Source organism: Nomascus leucogenys, chromosome 3 (genome assembly GCF_006542625.1).
Source record: "Nomascus leucogenys isolate Asia chromosome 3, Asia_NLE_v1, whole genome shotgun sequence".
Lineage (NCBI taxonomy): Eukaryota > Metazoa > Chordata > Mammalia > Primates > Hylobatidae > Nomascus > Nomascus leucogenys.
The window spans coordinates 88081235-88097480 of NC_044383.1; the positions used below are offsets into that span (position 1 = coordinate 88081235).

The 16246-nt window shown below is 33.8% G+C and overlaps 1 protein-coding gene across 12 annotated transcripts in view; it reads left to right on the forward strand.

Moving 5' to 3' along the window:
- GRIK2 (glutamate ionotropic receptor kainate type subunit 2) overlaps positions 1–16246 on the forward strand; it is a 672448-nt gene that overhangs the window by 227395 nt on the left and 428807 nt on the right. For all 12 annotated transcript variants that reach the window (XM_030809503.1, XM_003258377.4, XM_030809504.1 and 9 more), the window contains 2 exons: positions 5348–5515; positions 10219–10476. In XM_030809503.1, the coding sequence (XP_030665363.1) occupies positions 5348–5515; positions 10219–10476 (426 nt within the window). The remainder of the gene's footprint in view (positions 1–5347; positions 5516–10218; positions 10477–16246) is intronic.

Consider the following 16246-nt stretch of genomic DNA (forward strand, 5'->3'; position numbering starts at 1 on the left):
TATTGGTTTGACTGCCATTTTCTTTTTTTGCAGATTTTTTAAAAGAGAAGTCTTTTCTGTCTCTCTCAGACACACACACGTGAAACTATCTACTAAATGTGTGTATATATGTGTGAATCCACTAATTCTACTTATAGGATATAAAGAAAATGACATATATATATGTGTGTGTATATATGTGTGTGTGTGTTTTGTCCTCATTTGTTTGTGGCACACATATACACGTGTGTGTGTCTGTTGAGTGTGTGTCTTGTGTGTGTCTTTGATTAGGAAGTGCTTAATTTTAAGAAAGTCTAATATGTCACATTTTTACCTTTATAAGCATCACTTTTTGTTTTCTTTTAAAACATCTTTTCTTAGCTTTTTTTGAACAACTTTATTTTTAATGTCACATTTCAATGTATGATTGAAATAATTTCTATATAATTATCTACTTAATCCAGAAATATTTATTGAAAATACAATCCTTTTTTATTAGAACTGCAGTATTATCACTTTAATATTGTTGTCTATATAAATGCAAAACTGTTTATGGATTGTGTGTTCTACTTATCTATTTTTCTCTTAATTTTTTTTATCAGATACTATTTCATTATTTGTTTAGTCTTTGTCCTAGAATTCAAAGTGCATTCTTGAATTACTATGTTCAGTTATTTCTGAACATAGGATTTCTCCAAATACTGCTAAAACATTAAAATCCTTTAATTCTATTTATGCAGTTTTTGCTTTTTAAATTATACTTACCATACACTTTAATTCTAAACATAAACTTCATCAGTCATTCCTATTCTTTCTTTTTATAGTCCAAATTTATTGATTTTCACCCATGTGTTTATATTTTCTCTTATACTTCACATGTTTAAGCCATGTAGTAGCTTCCTCTGTAATCAATAATCTGCCTATAGAACTTGATGTAGTTAGTATTTGTTTTAGTGGAGGCTTGTTGGTGATAAATCCTTTCAATTTTGGTATTTTCATTGATATGGTCAAACATATTTGGCAAAACACATTTGTATCTCTTCTCTATATGTTACGAAATGAAAATAAATACTAAAGAAGAGTGGATATTGTAGACATTTTATTTTATCTTTTTCCTGACCTTAATGGAACTTCCTCCTCTTATATATAACATTTACTGTTCATTCATGATTTTTATCTTAATAAAGTCGCATTATTTTATTGTTTTCCAAAAAAGTATTTTTAAATAAAAATAATTATCAATTGCATTTATACTATCTAGTGTGGTGAATCTACTTTTTTCTTCTTGGAACAATTACTAAGTTGGATGATAGTAAGACTTTCCAAATTTTTAAATAGAATTAAAAAGTTCTTTCTCCTCAATAGTTTGTAACACCAATCTAGCTTTATTTGGAAACCAATTCTTTACTAGATTTTTTTCATCTCCTTCTACATATAAGGGGTAATAAGCTATTCATGATTTATCTCCTTTCTTCAGTTAACGTTGTTGGGTGGTTATATTTTGTCTTAAAAGGTTGCGTTATCTGGATGTTTTTGTTTATTACAAAATTTTAAACTCTGGCTTGGATTAATAAAATATAACTATTTATTTTTTAATTTAAGGTAGAAAATGGGTTATCCTAAGGAAAGAAAAAGATTTCTTTAAACATTCAAACTTGTGATAAATATGTAAACTTAAAGTGGTATTTGAATTATTATTTTAAAGATTGATAAAGAATAAGAAAGTTTTAATTCACTATCATCAAATATTGATTCAATATTATAACTGGGTAAAATATTGATCCAATGTTATAAAATATGATCTTTATTGCATACTTTTATTACATAGAAACTACCATTTTGAACTGAAAAAAGTAGAAGATTCAGTTTTTTATTTTATTTGCCAATAAGAAACCACTTAAGGCTGGCATTTCTATAATTGCCTCTTTATTCCTACTTAACTTTACAAGTACCTTACAATTAGTTAACTATTTTTCTGTTTCATATATAAGATCTTACATTTTTAGTTACATCTTATTAAGTCATCTTATCTCACATTTTAGGAAGTTCCGTATATTTTGCCTGACTGAAATTTTGCAGAAAACTACTAGTTTGTAGTGGAACAGGCAAGGGTTTTGAAGTCAGGCAAGAGCAGATTCTACTAGTGGCTCCGTCACTTGATAGCTATGTGATCTTTGACCAAAAGGGTAATTCCTGTAAAATAATGCTATTTTGGATGACTTTGAAGGTTCATTGTGACCTCATATATTTGTTGAGTGCTTACCCTGTGACAGCCACTCTAAATGTTTTGTACGTGCTAACATTTATTCTTTATTACAATTCTATGCAGTAACCTCCCTTGTCATTCTTTTTTCAGAGATGAGGCAGCTCAGACTGAGGTTTTAAGCAACTGCCCAAAATTATACAGATAGCAATTGGCAAATACAGAATGTAAACCCAGTCTAGCTCCAAATAAATGTTATATATAAGTGTAGAGAGTAAAGAATACCACTGTTCTTCTCCACATACACAGAAGGAATCTAGGTTGGTTCTTTATACCCATTAGACACAAATAATTATTATCTTTTTGCTTAACATAAGTCACCAAAGACTTCAAATATATTGAATGCCATTTCACAAGTTGATTGTTTTAGTAAGTACACCCTCAAATTGGTTAAAATCCAGAATAAGAGAAATATTTCAAATGAATATGATATCAAATATTTTTTTAATTTTATTATTATTATACTTTAAGTTTTAGGGTACATGTGCACAATGTGCAGGTTTGTTACATATGTATACATGTGCCATGTTGGCGTGCTGCACCCATTAACTCAACATTTAGCATTAGATATATCTCCTAATGCTATCCCTCCCCGCTACCCCACCCCACAACAGTCCCCGGAGTGTGGTGATCCCCTTCCTGTGTCCATGTGTTCTCATTGTTCAATTCCCACCTATGAGTGAGAACATGTGGTGTTTGGCTTTTTGTCCTTGCGATAGTTTGCTGAGAATGATGGTTTCCAGTTTCATCCATGTCCCTGCAAAGGACATGAACTCATCATTTTTTATGGCTGCATAGTATTCCATGGTGTATATGTGCCACATTTTCTTAATCCAGTCTATCGTTGTTGGACATTTGGGTTGGTTCCAAGTCTTTGTTATTGTGAATAGTGCCACAATAAACATACGTGTGCATGTGTCTTTATAGCAGCATGATTTATAATCCTTTGAGTATATACCCAGTAATGGGATGGCTGGGTCAAATGGTATTTCTAGTTCTAGATCCCTGTGGAATCGCCGCACTGACTTCCACAGTGGTTGAACTAGTTTACAGTCCCACCAACAGTGTGAAAGTGTTCCTATTTCTCCACATCCTCTCCAGCACCTGTTGTTTCCTGACTTTTTAATGATGGCCATTCTAACTGGTGTGAGATGGTATCTCATTGTGGTTTTGATTTGCATTTCTCTGATGGCCAGTGATGATGAGCATTTTTTCGTGTGTGTTTTGGCTGCATAAATGTCTTCTTTTGAGAAGTGTCTGTTCATATGCTTGGCCCACTTTTTGATGGGATTGTTTGTTACATGTTAGACCTAAAACTGTAAAAACATTAGAAGAAAACCTAGGCAATACCATTCAGGACATAGGCATGGGCAAGGACTTCATGTCTAAAACACCAAAAGCAATGGCAACAAAGGCCAACATTGACAAATGGGCTCTTATTAAACTAAAGAGTTTCTGCACAGCAAAAGAAACTACCATCAGAGTGAACAGGCAACCTACAGAATGGGAGAAAATTTTCACAACCTACTCATCCGACAAAGGGCTAATATCCAGAATCTACAATGAACTCAAACAAATTTACAAGAAAAAATCAAATAATATTTTTTATCTTGTTCCTGAATATAAATTTGCCTCACCCCTGTAGTCTATTCTGAGTCCTAATTCCTCATAGTTAGAGGAATTGTTACAACATTACGACTTCTTACTAATTTATAATAGGTAGTTTGCTAATAGTATAGTCACCTGACATTCATGTGTCAAAATATCTTTGGTGAGGTATGAATTGCTAGATGTGGAATGGCTTATTCAAGACAGTTTAATTTATAAATGACTGTACTGGGAGTACATGGTGTGAAATTTGAAAGGAAGAAAGATAAATGTTCTGCGTTTTTAAAGTACTAGTTTCCTAAGGACAGAGGTTGGAGGGGATTAGGAATCAGGTGCTCCACCTTTTATTTCATTCTCCAAACCAACAATGATTCTTTTGGAGGCAAAGGCCTCAGTTGGGTCACTCCCACCTAATGAGAGATCAATGATGTTAGAGAGAAGGAAGGCTGTGACAAGAGTGAGGGAACTGGAATGAGACAGAGCTGGTGGAAGGTCACAAATTGAAGGGACGTATTTTAAAATTATACTCTACATTTTATGGCCAAAATTATATACTACAGTTGTATTCATTGATTAAAGGAGTTGCATTGTTTTGGAGAGGCCTCCTTCATAAATGTCAAGTGTCTTCTTAAAAGGGACTTAGAATAAAATAACTAGCAAAATGCTAACTCTCTTTTCTCGCAAGTAAGATGCTGAAATTTGCGAATAATTTGGGCTTTTAACACAATAAATGCAGGTGGCTCACTCCTGTAAATCCCAACAATTTGGGAGGCCAAGGCAGGCAGATCGCTTGAGCCCAGGAGTTTGAGACTAGCCTGGGCAATATAGTGAAACCCCGACTATGCAAAAAATACAAAAATTAGCTGGAAATGATGGCTTACGTCTGTAGTCTCAAGTACTTGGGAGGCTAAGGTATGAGGATCACCTGAGCCCAAGGAGGTCAAGGCTGCAGTGGGCTGTGATCACTCCTCTGCACTCCAGCCTGGGCAAGTGAGTGACTGTCTTAAAAAAAGAAAAAAAAAATGTGCAAAAGAATTTTGATTTCTGAATGGAGATGACATTTAACACATTTTTTTCAATGCTTAATTTTATAGTATATATCAATGAAGAGGATTGATTATTCTGGAACTGTTTACAAATTCTGGGGGGATAAATTTCAGTACTTAAGTCAAGACCTCTCTATACCTAGGCCCTAAAATAAGTAATAACTAATGAAAAAAAGTCCAAATCATATTTGTATCATGTTAAATTTTGGCAGCAATACTAAGGCAATTTTACCAGTATGGCTGTGGCTAAAAGAGAATATCCCAAAGTTCATAAAGTAAGCACAAACCCCATGTACTTAAATCTCTCTCTCTCTCTCTCACACACACACACACACACACAAATGCACTTGCACTTATATAAAAGTACAGAAAACTTCTGATATTTTCTTTGTCTTGTAAAAATTATGTTTATTCTTGCGAAATTTATGATTATTCTCTTTCTTTTTGCCAGGTGGTATTTTTGAATATGTGGAATCTGGCCCAATGGGAGCTGAGGAACTTGCATTCAGATTTGCTGTGAACACAATTAACAGAAACAGAACATTGCTACCCAATACTACCCTTACCTATGACACCCAGAAGATAAACCTTTATGATAGTTTTGAAGCATCCAAGAAAGGTAATTGATAGATTTTTAACATCTTTGTTTCCTGGAATTCAAATTTCTAGGTATTCTTAAGAGACTTTTTTATTTTTCAGCATACAGTTAATAAGTTGTTAGGAATATTTGCATGCAAAGATTTATTTTCAAAATGCATATAAATTTTGTCAGAGAAGATAAAGTGGTATAATTCCTATTGCAAAAAATCTGCTTATAACATGAAATACAATTACATCTGTTAGTGAAATTGTTTTTTTCTATTGATCCTTCTATCTTATTATTGAAGCATTCCTATTTTTAAGAACCCACAAAAATAAAATTTATATGAGTGGATTTTACCAATTTTTCAATCCATTCTTGCATCTTTATTTGCATTATCTGTCAATCCCATTATATTATTACTGTGGTCTCAATTTATTGGCTACCTTGAAAGTTATGTGGTTCTAAGTGACTTCAAAATGTCAGCATATATTGAAACTTAATTGGAAAATTTTGAACAACCATTAGTTTATGTATATTCCATGCTCATATTTTAACCATCTAATATTTCTTTTTGTAACTGAAAATAAATGGCTGATTATGTAAAAACTGAATTATATAAGGACATAATTAGAATACTTTATGAATTTTATTTTTGTGTTGTAACTGTTTTAAATGACAAAAATATAGAAAAAAAATTAAAAAGAAAAATAATTTGGTGGAATAAAAATTTAATATTTATATATGAAGGAAGGCAATAGAGAAAACTATTATTAAAGCATTTATTTTAACCAGACAGCTGTCAGTAGTAAATGTGTTTGAGAGGTGTTTCTATAGTCTTATGTGGGTGATCTTTTCTTATATAGGTAGATAATCTTATAGTAGGTGATCTTTTCTTTTGCATAGTTAGCATTTATGTAATAGGAATTAAATTTTATTATAAAGATTTTTCTCAAAGGAAAAGGCTTACAAAGTGTTTGTTCTAACATTATATTTTAAAACAATGTTTGCCTTTCTGTAATGCTAATATGGTTTTGCTGTAGCTACCTTATATTGGTGGAAATGTACATAATTATTTATAATTCCAGGTTAGTGCAAATTGTTTAGGCTCATTAATATTAATGGTAGCTGACAAGGTACAGTATTTCTCGAGATGAAAGTATCCTTCTTTTCCCCCAGCAGCTAAGTAGTGTTTATCAAAGCCATATTTTGCATGCCCTTTGAATTCATATCTTTATGAATACAAATAAGTTTCCACATTTCAGAACTATGTCAGGTGATGAAAGGTTTTGAAGACTGAGAAAAAGGTTAAAGGTAACTGTGAAATATTATATTTGTCATCATAATTGCAAAATAAATCATTAATTCAAGACTATTACATTTGATTAGTAGCATAGTTCACGATTGTTTCCATTAGGAAGAAGAAGTTCTGCCTCTAATAAAGGCATTTTGATCAAAGAATATGGAGTATGAGTGCAGTACAGATAAAATATTAGTAGATTTCTTAATGGCGATTTCAAATGAACAGCATAAAAAAAACACAGGTTCGGATGTTCTCACAACAAACAGAGTACTATCCTGGGAATGGCCTAGCAAAATTATGAATTGATAAACTCATGTGGTTTGACCAAAATATTATAAGAAATTTACAAGCTTTGTTACCCAATAAAAACTCCCTGGGAATCAAATCCATCATTTCACTTTGGCTTGAAGCTAGGAAAAGCTCAAATAAGTATATGAGTAACTTTCTTCGTGAATGTCATGGTTTGGATTTTATCTTCTGAATCTCTTGTTTGTTGAGTTATTACTGCTTGGAGGACACAGCAATACATAAAAACATCATATAACAGAGCCAATATGTTTTTTTAACTTTATCAAGAAATGTATATATTGATAATATTGTTAATGATTAATTATAAAATAACTTTAGATATTTTAAAAATGTAATTATTTATCCAATGCAAGAAAATAATAAGAAATGAGATGTTACCTTTTGACATTTTATCTAATTTTTTTCTGTTATAGTTTTAATAGGTAATATTGTTCTGCTCAATTAATAAATACTTTGATGTATTAGAGCTTGAATTATTGTTTGAATCATATATTTTAAAATAACTCTTCTGATAACTGAAAGCTCTCATCTTGCTTGAAACACACTTAGAAACATTCTAAATAACCTAATTCAGTGTTTTTAGCTTTTCTTGGTTTGTGATTTGTCACAAACGTAGTGAAGGAAGATCATTTATCTTCAATATATATGAATTAAAATCTCACGTTGAGTGAAAAATTCTAAAGTCTAAGCACCATTTATACTAATTTAGAATTCCATGTGTTATTTAAAAAGTAAGAATCCATGTATTTAAAAACAATTTATTTAGATCATATTGATTTTTTAAGAATGTTTAAACAAGTGTTCTTTCTGACAATAATTTACTTAATTATTAAATATTTCCATGCTTAACTATAATATTATATTTTATGCAGAAAACTGAGGGAAAATAGCAGAAATTTTCACACAGTAGAATTATAAACTCCATTGTGGAGGAATTGAGTCTGAACACCTAATTTATGCCTACAGCTCAATAACAATCCTTCTCTGTCCTTTAAATATTTGCAGTGATGGGCAAACCATTGCCTCTTGGGGAAGACTATTTCATTTCTGAACATGGTTTATTATTATTTTTTTTTTTGACACACAGTTTCGGTCTGGCACCCAGGTAGGCCAGCGGCGGCACCATCATGGCTCACTGCAACCTCAATGTCCCAGGCTCAAGTGATCCTCCCACCTCAGCCTGCCAAGTAGCTAGAACTATAGGCACACAGCACCATGCCTAGCTGAATTTTTTTTTGTTTCTTTTTGTTTGTTTGTTTTTGTTTTAGTAGAGAGGAGGTCTCACTGTGTTGCCCAGGAAGGTCTCGAATTCCTGGTCTCAAGCGATCTTCCTGCATTGGCCTCCCAAAGTCCTGGGATTACAGGTGTGAACCATGGCATGAGGCCATATTTAGAATTAAAAATAATAGCCAGGTGTGGTGGCTCATGCTTGTAATCCCAGCACTTTGGGAGGCCGAGGAGGGTGGATCACGAGGTCAGGAGATCGAGATCATCCTGGCTAACACGGTGAAACCCTGTCTCTACTAAAAATACAAAAAATTACCCAGGCTTGGTGGCACATGCCTGTAGTCCCAGCTACTTGGGAGGCTGAGGCAGGAGAATCGCTTGAACCCGGGAGGCAAAGGTTGCAGTGAGCCAAGATCGCACCACTGCGCTCAAGCCTGGGCGACAGACTGAGACTCTATCTCAACAAAGTAAATAATAAATAAATAAATAAATAATAATAAAGTGGGTAAAAATTCAGGGGAAGCTTCTATTTTTTTTTTCTAATTCCCCTTTGCCCATCAAGTGAAACAAACTTAAGCTTCTGTCTCATGCCAGGTCTTCAAATATTTAAAGATAATTTTTGTGTTCCCAATAATTACTCACTTTCTAGGCCCAAGCTCGCTATTTGTGTCAGTGTGCCTTATAGAAAGTTCAGGTCATGGCACAGTCTACTTTAATTTGAATACCCTCTAGTTTGTTCATGCCTGTCTTAATTACTGTGGTTATTATTGATATGAATAAAATTTTCTGTGAGTAAATACAAACTTTAAAAAAATAGAATAATAGAAAACACTTATAGCATCCAAAAGCCAAATATATAAAGATGACTGAGTACTTTTTTAATGACTTTGCTGTTTTTCTACTCAGTGAGACTGATCCATATGAAATCACTCTAAAAGAGCTATAGCAGGTTTTGTGTGGCTGAGTGTTTGCATAACCTGACCTGTATCATCAGATATGTGGAAGCATTCATCTGTGTGTGAGCATAGCTAATTGCACGAGTAAAGGGGGAACCACGTGGCTTTTGATTAAGAAATGGAAAATGTAAAAACTGTTCTGTGAATTTGAGAATCTGCACTATTCCCTCATTCCCCTCATATAAACTAGTCTTCGAAAACAAGCACTGCCCCATTAAATTAAAAAATATTCATCCTCTCTCTCCTTCCCTGTCTCCCTCCCCTGACATTATTTATAGAATTATTTGAACTTTGAGCTGCAGGGTGAGTTAATTCCCTTGTAACAAATGGAAAATGTTCAGAGTCAGACAAAATTTTAAATTAGTGAAAAGTAGATATATGTATCTACTTTTATAGATATATATATCTATATATATCTACTTTTATAGATATATATCTACTTTATAGATATATATATCTATATATATCTACTTTTGCCTCATTGAGGCAAAAAAAAAAAAATATATATATATATATATATATATTTTTTTTTTTTTTTTTTTTTGAGACGGAGTCTTGCTCTCTCACCCAGGCTGGAGTGCAGTGGCGCAATCTCGGCTCGCTGCAAGCTCCGCCTCCCGGGTTCACGCCATTCTCCTGCCTCAGCCTCTCCGAACAGCTGGGACTACAGGCGCCCGCCATCACGCCCGGCTAATTTTTTTGTATTTTTAGTAGAGACGGGGTTTCACCGTGGTCTCAATCTCCTGACCTCGTGATCCGCCCGCCTCAGCCTCCCAAAGTGCTGGGATTACAAGTGTGAGCCACCGCGCCCGGCCTGATATATATTTTTTAAAAACACAAATCTTCCTTGAGGATGATACCTTTGGGTTTAAAAATAATAATGTGGTATCTGCTGGCACACTGGCACCTCTCCTCTCATTACTGACAGACCTTTATCTCCTCTTCAGCCTGTGATCAGCTGTCTCTTGGGGTGGCTGCCATCTTCGGGCCTTCACACAGCTCATCAGCAAATGCAGTGCAGTCCATCTGCAATGCTCTGGGAGTTCCCCACATACAGACCCGCTGGAAGCACCAGGTGTCAGACAACAAAGATTCCTTCTATGTCAGTCTCTACCCAGACTTCTCTTCACTCAGCCGTGCCATTTTAGACCTGGTGCAATTTTTCAAGTGGAAAACCGTCACGGTTGTGTATGATGACAGCACTGGTAAGAAAAATCAGTATCTTTTGGAGCTATGCTTTAAATATAGATAATTTTCTGAAGCCCATTCCAGGTTCTTATTGTATTCTTATATGCTTTATTTTGATTTTTGAAAATTCATCTAAGGGGTAGAAAGACAGAATCAAACACCAACCCTAATTTCACATATCCAAACAAAGAATACCTATATTGAATACTTCTTCTCTGTATTTGTAAAATAAGCATTTTTTTATTCCTGTGAAAGATCAGCTAGTTTGGTAGGTTGGATGCAGGATAGATGTAGTAAACAATATTATAGATAGATAGATAGATAGATAGATAGATAGATAGATAGATAGATACACACACACATACACATACACACACACATATATATATATATTTAGAATTCCAGTCATTTAAAAAGTAAGAATCCATGTATTCAAAAACAATTTATTCAAAAACAATATGGTCTAACAATTTAGATCATATTGAATAATGTGTGTGTGTGTGTGTGTGTGTGTGTGTGTGTGTGTGTGTGTGTGTAGATAGATAGATAGATACAGTCGCTCTGTCGCCCAGGCTGGCATGCGAGGGTGCAATCTCAGCTTACTGCAACCTCCTTCTCCCAGGTTCAAGCGATTCTCCTGCCTCAGCTTCCCAAGTAGCTGGGATTACAGGCATATGCCAAAACTTCTGGCTAATTTTTGTATTTTTAGTGGAGTCAGGGTTTCATCATGTTGGCCAGGCTGGTCTCGAACTCCTGACCTTAAATGATCCACCTGCCTTGGCTTCCCAAACTGCTGGGATTACAGGTGTGAGCCACCAGACCCATTCTGAAATATTTATTTAAAGAATTTTTCTGCTATGAAGTTTTTGCTGGGGTAGTTTCTCAAGGCAAAGCCTTGTGATGAGTCAGTGACACTTGCCAAGAAATTCAGAATTATGCCTTACTATTTTATCTGGCTGTTTATGTGCAAAGAATGCATATAAAACATAACAAACTTTATAAGGCATGTTAAGGTTAGAAAAGTTTTTACTCATATGTGGAACAATATAATATTCACTGAAACACTCAAGTTTGTGGAACTGCTTTTGTGTAGATGTCATTTAGAGACTTAGAAAATAGAATTTACTAAATGATATTTATTTCAATTAGTTAAAGGAATATTTTAATAAATATTTGCTAACTACAGGTTGACTGCTTTCTTGTGTTAATGCATTTTATTATTTTGGCATACAAATGGTTATCTTGAATTATCAGTTAAAAACAAGTCTCAGAGAAATACAATAAAGTAACAATAAAAATGAAATTTTAATTTTCATTGGAAGTTACATTGGTGAAGCAGCTGCATACTATTTTGCTTATTATAGAGTGATAATTAATTTTACTTTAAGATGTTTATCAACAATATAAACAGTACTCTTTGAATTAAAACAGAAAAACATTTTATTTTAGGACACTTCACTATACTTTCATAATTACATTGAGATTGTATTTCATTTGAATTTAAATTCTCTCAAAATATGCCAGGAGCACATTTTGTTCATGCATGCAGTGTACAGAACTCTGTGCAGAAATTTGCCCATTTGCCAGTAAAATTGGTCATCTGCAAATTGACAGATAAGAACTGTTTCAAGGGAATAGGAAACTGGGAGCTACAGGATTAAAAAAAGGGAAAATAATTTCAAAAACATTTTTGTTTACGTAAGAAAGAGTGAAAGGCATCTAGATACAAATTAGAGTAATTTTTTTCTTATTTAAAATATGAAATATTTATAAATAAAAATTAGCAATGCATCATTAAGAGTCCTTACAATAAATATGTTTGATATCTCTTTTAGCTCAAATTAAACCTATTAAATTTATTATATTGCTTTCTTCCTAAATCATTACTTACTTCCTAAATCTTTTCATTTGGTAAAGTTCTGTGTTCCAAATTTTGAATGTCAGGTTCTGTATGAATGATTTCTGTGAGTATGTGTAATAAAATGATCCAAGGGATCCTCAGTTGCAAATTGGTCCACTTATGTTTATGGATGGTCATCTACAAAAATATATAAATATAGATACATGTGCATTGTTAATCTGTGGATTGTTTACTTCTCCATTCCTCCCTGATGTAATTCAGGTATAGGCAGTCCCAACATCATATATCCTTATAATGTATACATTATATACATATGTGCATGCACACAGATATGTACATCATACATGTGATATTTTGTATTAATTATCGTCCTTAAATTCCTTGTAAGAGGAAGAAAATTGACAAGTATTCAAAATGTCTATAGACATATTACCTTTCTTCACAATCCTATGTGTATGTGTGCACATGCACATGTGTGGCATTTTTATTTAATACATGTGGTTCTTAAGTGATTCACTAAATAGATAATGGGATTTGCAATCAGGTCCTACAATAATTTGGTAAATACAGCCTCATGTAATTGATCTATTCCTGCTTTAAATTATATTCTCAATTATATCATTGAGGCAAATATAAATAAGTACACATGTATAACTAGTTGATTATATACATTTAATGGAGTCCTGACCTCAAATTTATTAAAATGCTTACTATTTAGTTACTAGTTATTATTTAAAGGAAACTTTGCCACTCCCTTGGCTTTGAAGGTGACATAGATACTTGGATATTTGAAAGGTCTGATTAGTTAAGTGGTAATGCTAACTTAGAATTGTTACAGAATATTCATAGGATGAATATGTCTTGAAATCCTCTGAAGAATAAAACATATTGCTGTTACATTTTATGCAACATTTAATTCAATGAATTTTGATTATCAACTGATACATGCCAGGAAGAGTTATATGCTGCGAAAGGAATTATATGCCACTAAAGGAAACAAAGGCTCAGCCCTTGTTGAGCTTCTAATCCCTATTGAGGGACATGTGATTACTCACATTTTTAATACTATTTGCAGTGGGATAATTGCACTTGTAACTGTCCATTTGTTGCCTCTTACTTTACAGCATTTTTGAGAACTTGAGTGTTTTTGATTAATGTGACAGAACTGACTCTAAGATAGGCAGAAGAGTCCCTTTGAAATGTGTTTATTAATATATAGCAGACTTTTTGTCTGTTTATGTTTCAAAGTCTCAAGGTAGAATTTTTTTCAACTTTCATTTTAAAATCAGGGAGTGCATGTGCAGGTTCGTTACAAGGCTATATTGCATGATGCTGAGCGTTGGGTACAACTGAACGTGGTATCACCCAATGAACGTGGTATCCAATAGATAGTTTTTCAACCCTTAACCTCTTCTTTCCCTCCCCATGCTTCTAGTCTCCAGTGTCTATTTTTTCCCAAATTTATGTACATATGTACCAAATGTTTAGCTCCTTATAAATAAGAACATGCAGTATTTGGTTTTCTGTTCCTCTGTAATTCACTTAGGATAATGGATTTCAGCTACATCCATGTTGCTGCAAAGAACATAATTTTGTTTTTTTATGGCTGCATAGTATTCCATGGTGTATATGTACCACATTTTCTTTATTTAATCCACCATTGATGGGCATCTTGGTTGATTCCATGTCTTTGCTGTTGTGAATAGTGCTGCAATGAACATATGCATGCATGTGTCTATTTGATAGAATCATCTATTTTCCTTTGTGTATATATCTAGTAATGGTATTGCTGGGTCAAAGGTAGTTCTATTTTTAGCTCTTTGAAAAATCTCCAAACTTCTTTCTACAATGGTTGAACTAATTTACATTCCCACTAAACTGTACAAGCATTCCTTTTTCTCTGCAACCTCACCAACATTTATTTTTTTGACTTCTTAATAATAGCCATTCAGACTAGTGTGAAATGGTATCTCATTGAGGTTTTGTTTTGCATTTCTCTGATGATTAGTGATGCTGAATGTTTCTTTCATATGTTTGTTGGCTGCGTGTACATCTTCTTTTGAGCAGTATCTGTTCATGTCCTTTGCTCACTTTTTTAATGGGGTTATTTGTTTCTTGCTTGTTGATTTATTTCAGTTTCTTACTGGATTCTGGATATTAGACCTTTGCTTGATGCATAGTTTGTGAATATTTGCAAGGTATAGTTTTAATGATAGAATTCAGCAAAGAGAATTTGTCAGCTTCTCAAAAGAGCAAGATGACTATTTGATGATGTCATAGGAAATTTGATTATAGCTTGGACTGTGAACTGAAATGGGAAAAAATCCACCTCATACACAATAAGATAAACATTACTGTCTTTATGATGGGCTTATGTATCTGCTTTTACTGCAGGACACACATGTGCCATTTTATTTACATGTTTCCTTTTTCCTTTCCATATTTATTTATTATGTATGCTGTTCCTCCCATTTGTATTCATTTCTTTTTTGTTGTGTTGTCCGGTTTGATACATGATAATTGTACTTTCATCAAGTCTTTGTTCCCACCCCCAAAACAGATGGGATGATAAATGAAATATAGTGCTGGAATAGGATAAATTCTTAAAATGATGTTAACAGGAGCTATTTATTTTTTATGATAATTAGCATTTGTTGTTGTCATGGATGAATGCGTTTAAACACCCTGAAAGTCTGTTATAGCTCTGAATGATGTCCAAAAATGATGGAAAAGAATTGGCTTCAGAAACAAAGCTGTGTTTCTGTCAGTCATTTTGGAACATATGATTCATTTTAAATATAAACTAAAAATAAGTTGGCTAGATGACAGCTTGTAAGCAATTCCAGAATAAGTTGTTCATATTTGCTTTAAAATCCCTGTGTTTCATCTTTGTTTATAGATCAGCAGTCCATTAACAAAAAAACTCTGGACTGGTAAACAGAAGCCTGGGATTCTATTCTCAGTTTTGCTACTAAATTACTGGTACAACTTCAGAAAAGACAAGAAGGGAATGGAAATGCCTGCAGAAATGAGCTATAATGCAATATGAATTGACATTGTGTTAGTTGCTGTCACGTAAACTATTTCAGTTAATCTTCAAAACAATTCTGTGTGTCCCAGAGGAAACAGGTGATCATGACATCATACCTGTCATCTCCAGAGACTGGATCTCCTGCTCACCAGAGCCTAAACCAGAAACATGAACATCTTCTTTGATTCTTTTCTTTTTTTGGCTCCACAACAATCGGTTGTCAATTCTATACTTGTATGATCTCTCAAATCTTTTATTTTTTTTCCTACCCCCTACCACTTCTTAGGTCAAAATCACCTCCCTCTGTCAGCTGGATGATTAACAGCCTTCTAACTGGTCTCCTTTTTTCTAGTCTCTCCATTGCAGTTAGTGTAATTTTTTAAAAAATGCAATTCTGATCCATTTCTCTCTTAAAAGCTTCTCATTCCTCTAAGGCATTAAGAAGACTTACAATGCTTGGTGTGATCTAGCCCCTGTACTTGTCCAGTGATATCTGAGTCCAAATCCCTGACTAATTTATTTCAAATTGAGCCAGTAGACACCTTTTAGTTGTTGAAAATAATATTCTGTTCACCTAGAAAGCTCTCTTTCTGATCCTATTCCTCCTAGCCATGAAGTGTGCACACGTACATGTGCACATTTGCACAAACACACTCATGCATACCATCTGGCTTGGGTGTCACAAAGAAAGGCTGCCCTGACCCCTGCTTTCAAGTCTGGAATAGATCTCTCCAAACACATCCCAAAGGACCATGGAAACTCCCATGACCATCCCCACCCCCATGAGAACTCTCATCACACTCTGAATGGCTTTTCTTGGGTGGATCTTCTGCTGGATCAACCACACATCTGAGCAGGGTGAACCCTAAGGCTGCTCACTGTTTTATCACCAGCA